The 15,907-nt window shown below is 43.2% G+C and overlaps 1 protein-coding gene across 2 annotated transcripts; it reads left to right on the top strand.

Annotated features, from left to right (window-relative positions):
• Nucleotides 1-769: 769 nt before the first annotated feature.
• FICD (FIC domain protein adenylyltransferase) lies at nucleotides 770-10,635 on the top strand. 2 transcript variants are annotated; one of them, XM_073630184.1, is made up of 3 exons: nucleotides 770-952; nucleotides 4,068-4,401; nucleotides 6,167-10,635. In XM_073630184.1, the coding sequence occupies exons 2-3, from the start codon at nucleotides 4,119-4,121 to the stop codon at nucleotides 7,240-7,242; spliced, it is 1,359 nt and encodes a 452-aa protein (XP_073486285.1). In that variant the 5' UTR covers nucleotides 770-952; nucleotides 4,068-4,118; the 3' UTR covers nucleotides 7,243-10,635. The 2 variants fall into 2 exon arrangements, with proteins under 2 accessions (XP_073486285.1, XP_073486276.1); XM_073630175.1 differs by having other exon boundaries at nucleotides 944-1,045.
• Nucleotides 10,636-15,907: the final 5,272 nt, after the last annotated feature.

Here is a 15,907-nt window from a genome sequence, read left to right as displayed (position 1 = left end):
CCCCCCCGACGCCACTGGTGCCTGCCAGTTCCTCTGCTTTGCTATTAAAAACTGACCACACTAAGCAGGATAACACAGTGTGGTCAGTTCTCATGCTATGCTGGGAACTCAACCTGCTCTCAGACCTAATTGTTAGACTTATCCTGACACCCCCCCTCCACAGCCATTCACTGGGAAGCTCAGTGGACTGATGTTTCTCCTCCCCCAGCTCTTATGCATCTGAGATCAGAGGGAATGTGATCACTTATATAAAAAAAAAAGGGTAAAAAAAGTGTTTTACTTTTTTATATCTATACACAAATGTTTTGCTTTTCATTTCTATTTCAAACTGAATGGGTTGTTTTATTAAGATGATTGATTACATACGCTTTAATTCCGAGTTCGAGTTTTCAGTCAGCTTGAAATGAAATAGTAAGTGTAATAACACTAAATCACTAGCTGGCTTTTGTGGCAATAATATATATATATATATATATATATATATATATATATATATATATATATATATATATATATATATATATATATATATATATATATATATATTGTTAAGCAAATATATAGTTTTTCCAAAACTCTCTAGAACTTCGGTTTCCTGATATTCCGTACAGGTACACTTTACATGGCGTCCAATCAAAATACACCACGCTGTGGTTTGCCGTCCAATCCTCTAAGAGTTACGTCCTTGTTTCTAACTAGCTACTAGAGAACGAAGCATTTCGTCCCCGCTCAGGGCGCCATGTTGTAGTCTCTCCTATGGCCCTCAATAGGACTATTCCAGAAAGGAAGCCGCCCTCATAGATCGGTTTGAGGACACATCAAAGGACCAAATTCTACCACAGTGTGTTCTCCTAGTGTTGGAGGCCGTGCCGTGCGGCGTGGCGAAGAAAGGCGATAGGCTAGAGGAAAAGGGTACCTAACGGGAGTAGCCAATAGCAGTTGAGACGTTCAGGTAGGTGGGACCAGAGCTATAAGTTTGCTGTGCGTAATCCTGAAGAGGAAGTCCAATCGGTCCCAGCTGATGGGATTGTTCGGGGGCTCCCATGTATGTACTGACATTGGTTAGGGGTGTCTGGGGGCTGTTATATATGAAGTACTTCCTGTGTATGTACTGATACGGGTGGGAAAAGGGGGCGGGGTTGTTGTTTCTCATGGATACACTGGCACTGGTGTCATTAGGGCTTGATCATGTATGTACAGACACTTGTGTAATGGGGGATCATGTATGTATTGTCATTGACACAGGTGTAAGGTGGGGCGGTTCTCATGTATGTACAGATACAGGTGGAAAGGAAAGGTTGGGGGGCGGGGATGAGTTTTTATATATGTACTCTCACTAACACAGATGTAAGGGGGGAGGGGAGATTATCATATAAGAACTTACATAGGTGGGGTTCTTCTCATGTATGCACTGACACAGGTCTAATGAGGGGGGTCATATATGTACTGTCATGGGGGGGGGGGTCATGTATGTACGGTCACTGACAGATGTAATGAGGGGTCTTGTATGTACGGTCACTGACAGATGTAATGAGGGGTCTTGTATGTACGAACACTGACAGATGTAATGAGGGGTCATGCATGTACGGTCACTGACAGATGTAATGAGGGGTCTTGTATGTACGAACACTGACAGATGTAATGAGGGGTCTTGTATGTACGAACACTGACAGATGTAATGAGGGGTCTTGTATGTACGAACACTGACAGATGTAATGAGGGGTCTTGTATGTACGGTCACTGACAGATGTAATGAGGGGTCATGTATGTACGGACACTGACAGATGTAATGAGGGGTCATGCATGTACGGTCACTGACAGATGTAATGAGGGGTCTTGTATGTACGAACACTGACAGATGTAATGAGGGGTCATGTATGTACGGACACTGACAGATGTAATGAGGGGTCATGTATGTACGGTCACTGACAGATGTAATGAGGGGTCATGTATGTACGGACACTGACAGATGTAATGAGGGGTCATGTATGTACGGTCACTGACGGATGTAATGAGGGGTCTTGTATGTACGGTCACTGACGGATGTAATGAGGGGTCATGTATGTACGGACACTGACGGATGTAATGAGGGGTCATGTATGTACGGTCACTGACAGATGTAATGAGGGGTCTTGTATGTACGGTCACTGACGGATGTAATGAGGGGTCATGTATGTACGGACACTGACGGATGTAATGAGGGGTCATGTATGTACGGACACTGACGGATGTAATGAGGGGTCATGTATGTACGGTCACTGACGGATGTAATGAGGGGTCATGTATGTACGGACACTGACAGATGTAATGAGGGGTCATGTATGTACGGACACTGACAGATGTAATGAGGGGTCATGTATGTACGGACACTGACAGATGTAATGAGGGGTCATGTATGTACGGACACTGACAGATGTAATGAGGGGTCATGTATGTACGGACACTGACAGATGTAATGAGGGGTCATGTATGTACGGACACTGACAGATGTAATGAGGGGTCATGTATGTACGGACACTGACACAGATGTAATGAGGGGTCATGTATGTACGGACACTGACACAGATGTAAGGTGCTGGGGTGGGGGGTTCTCATGAATGTGCTGATAATGATAGGGCCGTTCTCATATGTGTACTGACACCGATTTAAAGGAAGGGGGGGGCGGTTATGTTTTTCATGTATGTACTGACACAGGTGTAAAGGAAAGGGTGTGGTGGGATTTGAGTTTTTATACATGTACTGTCACTGGGGGGGGGGATTGGTGCTGCTATAAGACCAACAAACAGTACAAAACAGATTACAGCGCACACATACAAGAATGACATTTCCTGCAGGGCTAGTTAAAATCACCTGAACATATTCAAAAAAATACGGGGGTTGGTCACACTATATGGTCATATAGTGCTAAGCCCACTTACTGCGACACAAGTGTTTAGGATGTATCTCCTTCAGTTCTCCCACATAGAGGAGTTCAGCTCCCATGGGTGAGACAAAGGATCTTCCATTCTATGGATAGCGTAGGACCCACTAATTCGGGGTACTTTGTCGCAGTAAGTGGGCTTAGCACTATATGACCATATAGTGTGACCAAACCCCCGTATTTTTTGAATATGTTCAGGTGATTTTAACTAGCCCTGCAGGAAATGTCATTCTTGTATGTGTGTGCTGTAATCTGTTTTGTACTTATGTATGTACTGTCACTGACAGAGGTGTAAAGGAGGGGAGATTGATATATGAACTGAAATAGGTGGGGTTCTTATGTATGTACTGACACAGGTGTAAGTTAGTTGAGGGGGGGGTGGTTCTCCTGTATGTACTTTAATGTGCATTGTCTAGGTTAGTGTTTCTTAACTAAGGTGCCATTTGGGCTCCCCTGGGTTGTGCGGAGCACAGGAACCCTGGATCAGCATCATGAGTTACTATGGTGTGGGCAGACTGACCCCCTGCACCATAACATCCAATGAGGCTTCTTTGCTAGAGCCAAAAAGTAGGGCTCCTATGTGATGGGGTGACTCTGATGTGAAGTTAATTTCATCAAGGAGGTTGTGTGTATTGTCCCAGGTTCAGGTTTCCCATTGATTAATAACAATCCGTTTTTTTTACATTTTAGACTGGGGTACCTCCAGATTTTGCATACTTTTATAGGGTGTTGTCACTGAAAAAAGGTTGTGAGATGCTGGTCTAGGCACAGGTTGGATTTAATGCCTGACAACTGATAGACATGTATGGAATTGGTCTGTATATCCCAACCTTAGGCCAGTTTGTGGGGTACAGATGGAGACGGTAAGTGGTGTGTCTTACAAGGCACTCTGGTATCTGTAGTTCTACTGTTGCTGAAGATTTATAATCTCCTTTTTATTTTTGAAAGATTATTTCCTTGTCCTCGTATAGGAACATAGAAGATATCTATGTGCCAGTTAATCGGGTTTATGTTTACTATAGCCATATCAGTAAAAAAAAAATGATTTCTGATTGGTTGTCATCAGTTACAGCACTTTCCATTGCTTTGTTTTAATAAGCCTTAAGTCTCTCTACAGCAGCATTTAGCATGTTTTGTTCTATTTCAGGATCGTGGTGACCTTCCTGAGCATGACCATGCTGCAAATGTGTGGAATTGGATGATGGATACTTCAATGGCCGCCACGGACTTTCAGTGGCCACACTTGGGTGCCCGCTATGGAATGAGAGCAGCACTGGTGATATTATCTGGGTCACTTTTGGTTGTCCTTGTCCCCCTGAGTGGGCTGGAGGAACATTACAGAGGAGCTCTGAAAGTTCTCCTTCATTATAACCTCTGGGGAGGGGATGAGCGCATACACACATACACAGGACAGTCAACAGGTCTTACCGTTACTTCAGCTGCAATTGAATTTCTGGTATTCAAACAGAAACCTTCCCCAGGTAATGGACATTCTGTTGTATGTTCATTTATGTCATCTTTTCCTACCAAGGTCTTCCACATACCATGGCAAAAAATGTGACCAGCATTTGGTTTAAAATAAACATAAGAACTACTCTGATACATCTGAATTCTGCCCAAAATCTTTTTCGTTGTAGTTTTGGAGATTTCTAGGAAAAGTTAAAAATGTCTCCCAAGTCTTCATTGCTTTCTGTGTCTCTGTTGGGAGAAATCCCATTGCTTGAGAGAGGAAGTGGAGGACAATCTTCACCCAGAAACCAATACAAGCAGCCAGAGGTTCACATTTTTATTCATTCTACTAAAAAGTGTTTTCATTGTTGTCTGTCTTGTTTTTGGAAAGATCTATACTACTTGAATTGGTGACCTTGTTCACTAAAGCCTGGTACACACGTTCAGTTTTTATTTCATTCAACCCAGCGGGTTGAATGAAAACAAAACCGAGGATGTTGCTGTACTAACTATCCGATGTTAGTACTGCAATCTGCCCACTGTGCTATTGTGTTCTAACAGGGGGGCCGAAGAGATTATAAAAATCAAACAATGCAAAAAAATATAAACAGTCCTAGATTTTCAATGGCAGTCTAACCTTCAAAAAAACTGTACATTTCAAGCAAGTAGATGAGGGCATGTTCTTATGCCGCGTACACATGATCGGGAATTCCACCAGCAAAACTCAGATGAGAGCTTTTTGTTGGAAAATGCGACCGTGTGTATGCTCCATCGGTCTTTTGCTGGCGGAATTCCAGCCAGCAAAAGATTGAGAGCAGGTTCTCTATTTTTCAGTCGGGAAAAGTTCCTATCCAAAAATGCGATCATCTGTACAAATTCCGACGCGCAAAATTTATACGCATGCTCGGAAACAATGCGACGCATGCTCGGAAGCATTGAACTTAATTTTCTCGGCTTGTCGTAGTGTTGTACGTCACCGCGTTCTTGACGGTTGAAAGTTCAGAGAACTTTTGTGTGACCGTGTGTATGCAAGCCAAGCTTGAGTGGAATTCCATTGGAAAAACCATCCAAGAAATTTTTCCGATGGAAAATCCGCTTGTGTGTACAGGGCATTAGTGTTGCAATGTCACCCAGTACCATCTATAGACAGTGGAGACAAGGCTCATGATACCGTCCTATGTCTAGTTAATTTTTGGTCAATTTTTTTTTTTTTTGTAACCTCTTGATTTAAAGTGGATGTAAACCAGATTTCATGAAATTTGACCTAAGCACATATATCTGTAGTGTTTTCTTATCTCTCTCCAAAGCCCTGAGTCCCGTGTGTTTCTGCTGTTTCGTTGCTGTTTTATCAGCATGATAACTTCTGACAAGTTCTCTGTCAACCAAGATAAAAGCAGCCTGAAATTTGTATTGGAGGTTGCTATAAATAAATTAGCAGAGAGCTTGACTTGTCACAGCACAACTCTGCAAGTCTCTGCCTAATGTGGATTGGGGGTGTGTGCCTTTGCTCCAGTCAGCTGTCTTGGCTGTATGCCAAGAATCCACTCCCAGCAATGAACAGGAAGAGAAAATCTCTAACACAATGTGCACTTTCTAAAGAATATAGAAAGGGAAAGACAGCAGATATACATGTAAAACTTATGTAGAGAGATTTGTTTCATCCCTGTGTATCATCTGGGGCTGTTCACTTCACAGGTTATAGGACAGGGTTTACATCCACTTTAACGCAAACAGAATGTGACTGCCCATGGCTGATAAAGACTGTGATTTACTAAAGATGTATTTTTAATATTGCAGAGGTCGTGTTTGAAGCCAGAGCTTCTCTTAACCAAGCCCTAGAAATGAAGCGTCAAGGCAAAAGAGAAAAAGCACATAAACTTCTTCTCCACACCTTAAAGATGGATCCAGATCATGTGGATGCTCTTAATGAGCTAGGTATCCTCTTGGAGGAAGAAAAAGATGTCATCCAGGCAGACTACTTATATTCCAAAGCATTAATGATCTCTCCCCACAATGAAAAGGCTCTAATAAACCGCGATCGGACATTGCCATTGGTTGAAGAAATAGATCAGAGGTATTTCAGTATAATTGACAGCAAGGTTAAGAAATTGATGTCCATTCCAAAGGGTAGCTCAGCTCTCCGCAGGGTCATGGAGGAGTCCTATTATCACCACATTTATCACACGGTGGCCATTGAAGGCAACACACTTTCGTTGTCTGAAATCCGCCATATAATTGAAACCCGCTACGCAGTGCCTGGTAAGAGCCTTGAGGAACAAAATGAAGTGATTGGTATGCATGCAGCCATGAAATATATGAACACCACTTTAGTTTCTCGTATTGGTTTTGTGACAATCAACGACATATTGGAGATACACCGGAGAGTGCTCGGCTATGTGGATCCTGTGGAAGCTGGGAGATTTCGCACTACCCAAGTGTTTGTGGGTCATCATATACCACCACATCCCAGAGATGTTGAAAAGCATATGCAGGAGTTTGTGCTGTGGTTGAATTCAGATGAAGCCATGAGCTTACATCCTGTGGAGTTTTCAGCCTTAGCGCATTATAAACTGGTCTATATCCACCCATTTGTAGATGGTAATGGAAGGACTTCACGCTTGCTCATGAATCTCATTCTCATGCAGGCAGGATACCCACCAGTAACCATCCGGAAAGAGCAGAGGTCTGAATATTATCACGTTTTAGAACTGGCAAATGAAGGGGACGTGAGACCTTTTATTCGATTTATTGCCAAATGTACAGAGACAACCTTAGATCTATTTTTGATAGCCACAGCAGAGCATCCGGTTGGTCTCCCAGAACCCAACCCTGATCTCTTTGAGTGCAAGCAAACACTTCCAGTGAAGACCTAAACTTTCAAACTATGGTGCGGCCTTAGTTGCCTTAAACTTTTACACTTCCCAGAGATGTCGGCTACGTCTTGTTAATTTATTTGAACAATTTTGCTGCTACATTTCTTGAGCATTTCATACCTACAGGATTGTGCCACAGTGCAAACTAACAATTATACAACACCAGTTTTATGGCTTATTTCCTAAAGCACTGCATAAGTTTTGTGGTTCTCTAACTTAAAAAGCACTTTTAGGCCCTAAAGCCATAGCCAGAACTCTCATTAAGATTTTTGTTAAAAAACTACCAGACTGGAGCTGTAAGTAGTTTTAAAGAGGAAGTAAACCCCGATGGGTTTTATTTCCTCTTTTGCTCCCCACAAGGCCTGCAAATTAAAAGCATAATGGGCTAGTATGCATTGCATACTAGCCCATTATATGACACTTACCTGCAACCGAAGCCCTTGCTGTCCTCTGTGCAGGCCGCATCCATCTTCGCCCCTCTTCCTTCCGGGGCCGCGGACTCGGGCTCTGTGACTGGCCGGAGTCGCATGACATCACTCCCGCGCATGCGCACGGGAGCAGTCAGTCACCGCACGTGCTAGGGGAAGAAATGGCGCAGTGGTCCCTTTCTTCACAGTGCATGCGCCAATGACGACATTGGCGCACTACAAGTGAAATATCTCCTAAACGGTGCATGTTTAGGAGATATTTCCACTACCTATAGGTAAGCCTAGAATAAGGCAAAATATAGGTAAAAGTCACTTAAAAGGGTTTACAACCACTTTAAGGGCTTCAAGTAAACTGCTTTAGCATGTTACAGGGAATGTATGGTATGTTTGCAAGTCTTCTGCAAACATACTTTTTCTTATTTTTTGTTGCAGGAGCCTGTAAAGCATTGCACCAATGATCAGCACTCCACAGCAGCTGAACTAAATAAAAGGTGCTATTGAATATAGAAACCAGATTTATATTTCAGTGAAGAAATAACACCTGTAAGACGGTTAACCATGTTAATATGGGAAAATGGGTATTTGTTTCTCTGCTCATAAAAATATAACGAAAGGATCAGTTCACACCAGGAAGCTTATTACTGTGCGATTCAGATTCACATGCCATTCACTGTGGTGCAATTTGAGGCTATTATTTTTGAATTAGCTCAAATTGCACTGCACCGCACCAAAAGTAGCGCATGCACTACTTTTCAAAACTCACTGCCAACGGGATCAAAAGTGCTATGCAATCCGGTTCAGACAAGCACGTTGCGTTTCTGACCTGTTTTTGGGTTGCCATTGAGCTAACATTGACACCAGCTGAGGATCACAACTGCAGTGCATTTTGAACATGGTTCGTTAATCGCGCATTGAACGTGGGTTTCCCACACCGTGTTCTAGTGTGAATGGGGCCTAAGTCTGATAATCTATTACATACTGTATAAAGCCCAACTCCAGCCTTTTTGGATTAGAACTTCTATTCATTTTTGCCACTGTATGTGTCTTTCGCTTCCTGTTCCAGTTACCATGACAGGTAGCAAGTGAAATCATCCAGCTGGGAAAAAAAAAAGCAGGGTTATATTTGAAAGTCTGCGAGATTTCAAAGCTGAACTCCAGCCCTCACTTTGGTCTTGCACAGTTATATGGGCATCTCTCATGTACTGATTTTGTTTAATCTGATTTCATTGCAAACTGTGAGCCTCTTAGGCTTCATGTACACTACATCTCCTAAACTTGAGTTTAGGAGCTTTTGGTGTTATTTGCCAAAGCTCCTAAACTCAACTCCATAAAAGCCCATGTGTCCATGTACACATAGACTTTTACCAAAGTTTAGGAACTGCTGCAGTCAGGGGAGCTTCAATTCTTCCTCCTGAATGTGGAAGAATCAGGTTCATGATTGGAACGTTTTGACCATTGGAAAACGCAAACCGCTGCAAAATCACAGCATGATTTTGCCATGTTTTGCATTTTTCTGTGGTCAAAGTAGGCTGTGTGTACATGAAGCCTTACAGAGAACATTAGAAACTGCTGCAACCCCAATAGAGCCAGCCTGATTGCTGGGGGATATCAAGCACTATCTATTACTTAAGAAGTGATGACATCACAAACACATCCCTTGTTTTACAGTGATTTGAAATCATGGGTGGAATCGCTGCGATTCTGCCCATGATCAAGTGTGAATGCAGCCTGAAAGGAATGCCTTGTACACACAACAAAAATAGCGAACAAATGATCGTCTGTTTTACTTATCTTTTTTTTTCACATGTTAGTCTCATGTCGAAAACCTATAGAATACTAAAGTTACGAAAATTCTTGTACAACAGAATACAACTTCAGAAGTAATATATTGTATTGTAATGTATTCTTTCGTTTCCAAGCATGTGTGGTCTTTGTACGAAAAAAATTGTGTGACCAGTAATGTACTAATTACCCAAAAATTGTTCGTTCTGTTATCGTACAAGTAAACAGTCATGTTTGTCCCTTTTGGATAATTTCGCATGAACAGCTCTCGAAAGCCACGTACTAATGTTTAGATTATAAGATAACTTCTCAAAGTATTTTTTGTCCGATTTTTAATTGCGTGTACTAGGCATAAGACAAGGTGCTGTAATGTTATCAGGCAGCTACAGCAACCTGCTGTCTCCTCCCACCAGCCATGATCTGCCAGCACGACATATAGAAACCGTCTCAGTGATGGTGTCACTGGGTCTAAAAATAGTGGTGGGAAGTGGTGTCAATGTGGGAAGCGATGTCTCCAAAAATGGACATAAAAAGCAATAAATACAGGAACAAAAACAAGCATGTAAAATATATAAAAATACTATTTATATAAAAGAAGTGACAACATTATCTCTCAACCAAAAACCATGCACTGAAATTCACATCTCAATCACTGTGGCAATTACCTGTACTGCAATAAAGTGCTAATTCAATTTTTAAAAAAATGCTTTGATGTAGCACAGTCATGACCTTTCCCAGTGTAAATGGCTGGGCTGGAATCTAGCGACTGCTAATTCCAATCACATTTACAGCAATGTGCATCATGGCATCCACCGATTCATTGTTTACAGATTCACAAGTCTGAGCCACATGAAAAGTGGTCAGAGGTTCTCAAATGACACCCTGCTGGAAGCCTAAATAAAGTTATGCCACAATTTGGAGTTACTAAAATCTTTTAACCCAATTGAACCATAATGCTGTAGGCTGTGTAGTTAGTGTAGAAGAGTTCTGTAGTAGTTCCACATAAGGTAACCTCTTAATCTTCAATGCCTGAGCTATTAAACATTACACTGTAAGGAGTTGTGACAAGTAAGACTGGCAGCACCTTGCATAGATGTTTTTTTTTTTTTTTATTCTAAGCAGTGTGCACTTTAGTGTTGTCTACTGTGTAACAGTATGCAGAATAAATTATTTTCTTACCAGTGTCTTGTTTCATGTTAATGTAAACCAAAATGGGCCATCTGTAGTGGAACTTGTTTTATGTTTTTACTTTATTTATGGTGCCTTGATTTACAACTGGACTCAACTCCATTGTTTAGGTATGTACCAATTAAGTCTTCCAAATAGTTAATCACAACTGGTGCGACCAGAAGGATGCCCACACCTAAACATTAAAATATACCAGTATTAGCATACATCCCAATCACCTATTCTAATAAAGGAATGAATGCACTCTGCACTTGTTAAAGCTGAATTCTAGCTAAACACACAGATGAAATACATATAAGGGAGCTGTTTTTCTTACCGAAGGATGTTTTTCTTCTATCCAGGCTTGAGACTTGGCAGGGAAGAAAACCTGATTTCCTGATCGTACAGGACAAAGGCTTATTTAAATCTTTGTGACTGGGTTGTATGCAGCTACCTTCACGTGATTGGACAACAAGGAAGGATGCAGGGACATCTCCCTATACAACTCTCCCAACTTCCAGCTAGCCTCAGTTTTTTTTCCAGTGTGCTTAGGTGATGGACCTCTTCCTTCTACTGAGAGAGGCTTACTTTCTCTTATGGAGGCTTCTCTTTCTCTCTGAATGATTATATGCCAAGATGATTCTTCTATCAATTGGCTCCCCCAAAGCTTCTGTGGCTCTTCATGCAGCTTCCAGATTGGTTGACACCTCAGCGGAGCCTTGGGGGGGGGGGGGGGGGAGCTGGACCTCATATGTTGGAAAGTGTAGGGTGGCCTTTAATGTCACTATGTACTGGATCCTGCTGTAGGGGCACCTCCTTGTCATGTAGTGCAACTGGAGTTAGGCACAGGTCCAGGCCGTGGTTTCCCCGTTGCAGAACCCAGTCTCTCTGAAGACTCCTGTGGGGGTATGCCCATCATGGAGGGCAAAGCAAGGATAGGGTTTGAACGCTATTTATTCTAGGGCTGAATCAGGGTTGCCATCATCCCTGTTTTGTGGTACATAAACAATCTCTACATTGGGACTTTCTTAAAGGCAACCAAACATACAATACTGTATATAATAAAAAAGTATGATTTATTGAAACACGTAAAAAATTCCCACATGGGACAATTAAAAACAATTTTGTATACAAAACATGGAAATAAGAAGTGGTGACACCCAAACTCATAAGCTGATTGATTGTACTACAGCAAAGACATGGATTGGGTACTGTATCCGGGATACAGTACCCAATCCATGTCTTTGCTGTAGTACTACAGGGCTATGGGCTTGCCCTTTCGACCTCCCCACCAGAATCAGTCTTTGACTTTGTCCTTGAGCCAAAAACAGAACTAGAGGACGGACTCCTTACCTTCTCAGGCACTAGATCAGGATAATATGCCTGTTATAGACATTTCTCCTAAGCTAAAGAAGATTAATGCTATGCTTACTAAAACATCCCCACTACAGCAGCACCGATGGCCACGTCTAGCCAGTCAGCAAAACAGTTAAACACTACCGATACCCTGGATTCTCCCCCCTGAGGGATGGTGTAAAGTTAATTGCAAGTGACAGTTCTGCCACTTCCACAATACCCTACCGTATTTCTGCCCACAGCCAGGGAGAGTGCAGAATTAAATTGTGAGTGACAGAGCCTGAGTGCCCCTGTCCAGATTCTCCACTTACAAGGGGAGCAGGGCAATGCGTCCTTGGGCTCAGCATCTATACCTGGATTAGCGGGCCCCATCTGCAGACTAATTGGACAGAGACGAGACGTAGTCTGAGCTGGCTGAAGCTCTGCTGGCCTACTATAATCTGTGGATGTCTTCTGCAGCTGGATTGGATCAAAGTCAAGTCTGTAAATGTATGCATGTTGTAACATGTTTATAGCTGGTTCTGTCTGATGGGATAAATTCAAATGCATTCACACTTCCATAACAACCTGAACTGACTGAGGCTTGGAAGGGCATACATGTGTGGCATCTTTTACTGGCTGTCCAAGCTTTTAGCCAGAGTTCTGTGCATATGAACAGAGATTAGAGCCATTCTGGATATTTGTCCCATGATGTGCTCCAGGGCACCTACACAAAAAAAAGAGCAGAAGGCAGTTGTAATTGTTCTGCAATCGAATGATCCTGAAAAACAGGGTCAGGTTGGCTATTCATTGTCCTAGTCCAGTTAGCTGCAGTTTGACACACAGAAATATCAGCTGGTTGCAGGCTAGGCCTGCCAGTTTAGAGAGTGCATTTAGGAGCGTATCAAATTTTCTGTCAGCAGAATCTTTGAAAAAGAGAACATCTTCAATAGATACAGTGAGATGTTTGTTTAGGACAGAGACAGCCAAGTCAACCACAGCAATAGCCCAGAGTGTAGGAGATAATGTAAGCATGTGCAGGAATACACGATAGCCTAGGTATAAACTGTCCTGCAACAAAGCCTTTTGGCTGTAGGCAGAAGTGATGTTAAAGTGTGTGAACAATGGTAAGCTGTACCACACCTGGTCATCCAAATCTACAGGATACAAAGCTGTGAGTGGTTGAATTTTGGCACCAAGTTTGAAACATTTGCACTGTCAAGTGTATACTTCCAAACATAGCCCCATTTTACTCAGTAACAGTAATAAATACAGGGTGACCTCATCTTACCTGTCCACAACACTTGACTGTATATAAAGTCCAGGCTTCATCCAGTATGGTGGGCATACTTTTGAAAGGGGTCTTCATGAACTGGGATCCATTATTATGGACCACAGCCCTGTACTTGTATAGCACCCTGCTGATAATTCAACCCATTGCACCAAGTGCCAAGGTGAGCGCCCCACACAGGATCCAGTGCCCAAAGCAACATTACAGGCCAACCCCAGTGTGGGGTGTGAGTACGGTTCCCAAGGTTTTTACTAAGGTTGGACCAATCCAGATACCCTGCTTCTTTGTAAGCATTAAAAGACAATGAGGGTTGATTGAAGAATCAGAAGATAAATGAAGAAACAATAAAACTAGTGAAGCTGGTTTCTCCCGGAAGGAGAAGAGGTCCAAACCTACAGACACTAACAAGAAAACTCATGGATTGTGGTAGGGTTATAGAAATCCGGCCAGAAGGTACAAGGCTATAGGTGTACCAATGGATTGGGGATGTCTGGGGAATCGGTGTCCCACTGTTGGGTGTTGAGTCGGCAGCATGGTCTGGGTCAGGGGACCAGGGCAGACAGTGTCCTGATGATGTGGGGATGGCTGGGTCAGGAGGATATACAGTCGTATGCAAAAGTTTAGGAACCCCTAACAATTTTCAAGATTGTGTCATTTATAAATATTTGGGTGTTTGAATCGGTAATTTCATTTTGATCCATCTAATAACTGAAGGACACAGTAATATTTCAGTAGTGAAATTAGGTTTATTGGATTAACAGAAAATGCGCAATATGCATCAAAACAAAATTAGACAGGTGCATAAACTTGGGCACCCCAACAGAAAAATCACATCAATATTTAGTAGAGCCTCCTTTAGCAAAAATAACAGCCTCTAGATGCTTCCTATAGCCTGTAATGAGTGTCTGGATCTGGATGAATGTATTTTGGACCATTCCTCCTTACAAAACATCTCCAGTTTGATGGTTGCCGAGCATGGACAGCCTGCTTCAAATCACCCCACAGATGTTCAATGATATTCAGGTCTGGGGACTGGGAAGGCCATTCCAGAACATTGTACTTGTTCCTCTGCATAAATGCCCGAGTAGATTTCGAGCAGTGTTTTGGGTCGTTGTCTTGTTGAAATATTCAGCCCCGGCGTAACTTCAACTTTGTGACTGATTCCTCAACATTATTCTCAAGAATCTGCTGCTATTGAGTGGAATCCATGCGACCCTCAACTTTAACCAGATTCCTAGTACTGGCACTGGCCACACAGCCCCACAGCATGATGAAACCTCCACCAAATTTTACTGTGGGTAGTAGGGCTGTTGAAATTAATCGTAACATCGATCGCGATTCGACCATACACGATGCGGCATCGATGTTACGACGGGAGTAATCGATGTTTTGATGATGTCATCCTCGCGCCGCGTTAAGCCCCACCTCCGCGACCGAACGCCGCCAAAGAGCAGTGGGAGTAAGCCGCGCCGGCTTTTCCCACCCCTGACGTTATCCCCCTGCTGCCCTGCGTCAAGGAGCGAAGCTGTATGCACGTTGGTGGGGACATGGATCGCCAGTGGCTGGAGCTGCTGCTAACAGTGGCGGCGGCCGGCTTGTGGAGCACGGAGCTCCGAGGAGGAAAGTGGAGCCGCGGCATGTCAAGCCAGGTGTGACAGAGGCATAGCCAGGTGAGGGGGCCGCGGGGAGGACACCGAGGGGGGTGGGCGTGGTAAGGGAGGTGCCAGCCTGTCCTATGCAAGATGATCAATACCCCGCCGCCTTCACCACTAACCTGTCACCATTTAATACTATTACAATAGCGCTCCCCTGCCCAGTGTCACCACGGGCCAATTCCCATCCTTCTTGAGCAGCATCCACACAGTCCTATGCTCTTCCCCCCACCTCAACACTGAGCATGCAGATAGGGCAATAAAACAAAAAATGGTGTGCAGTGCTTTGTGGTGACAAATGCACAAAAGTCTTAAGTGAATAAATATGGTCCTGAAATATATAAATCTGTGATCTGATTAAAAAATCTTTTGTGTATTCAAAGTAATTCCAGTGCTGAGTGTGCTCTGCTGTGTTCAAATCATTCACCAGAAATCAGGAATGATTTGAACACAGCAGAGCACACTCAGCACTCACTGGAATTACTTTGAATACACAAAAGATTTCTTTTAATCAGATCACACATTTATATATTTCAGTGCTATATTTATTCTCTACTTAATAAGACTCTTTTGTGCATTTGTCACCACAAAGCACTGCACACCATTTTTTGTTTTATTGCTCTATCTGCATGCTCAGTGTAGAGGTGTGTGTGTGTGTGTGTGTGGGGGGGGGTTGGGGTGTGTGGAGAGCAGAGGACTGTGGATGCTGGTCGAGAAGGATGGGTATTGGTCCGCGGTGACACTGGGCAGGGGAGCGCTATGGTAATAGTATTATATGGGGACAGGTTAGTGGTGAGGGCAGTGGGGTATTGATCATCTTGCATAGGACAGTCTGGCACCTACCTTACCACGTCCAGCAGGTCTGCAGTCTCTGACCATGTCCTGTACCATGTCTGCAGTCTCTGACCATCTCCTGTAGTATGTCTGCAGTCACTTACCATCTTCTGTAGTCATTTGGGGGCAGTCTGGAGCTCCTCTTCTGCTGTGTTTACCCTTTGCTACATGCAGGG

This window comes from Aquarana catesbeiana, linkage group LG01 (assembly GCF_042186555.1).
Source record: "Aquarana catesbeiana isolate 2022-GZ linkage group LG01, ASM4218655v1, whole genome shotgun sequence".
Classification (NCBI taxonomy): domain Eukaryota; kingdom Metazoa; phylum Chordata; class Amphibia; order Anura; family Ranidae; genus Aquarana; species Aquarana catesbeiana.
The sequence above is the reverse complement of the archived record's forward strand: the minus strand, read 5'-3'. Positions and strand labels throughout refer to the sequence as shown.

What these genes read in the sequence shown, in the direction of transcription:
- FICD (XM_073630175.1), top strand. Translation starts at nt 1,022, where the DNA reads ATGGGATTGTTCGGGGGCTCCCAT. An exon ending in GATTGTTCGGGGGCTCCCAT is followed by an intron (nt 1,046 to 4,067) that starts GTATGTACTGAC and finishes GTTCTATTTCAG; the next exon opens with GATCGTGGTGACCTTCCTGA. An exon ending in CAAACAGAAACCTTCCCCAG is followed by an intron (nt 4,402 to 6,166) that starts GTAATGGACATT and finishes TTAATATTGCAG; the next exon opens with AGGTCGTGTTTGAAGCCAGA.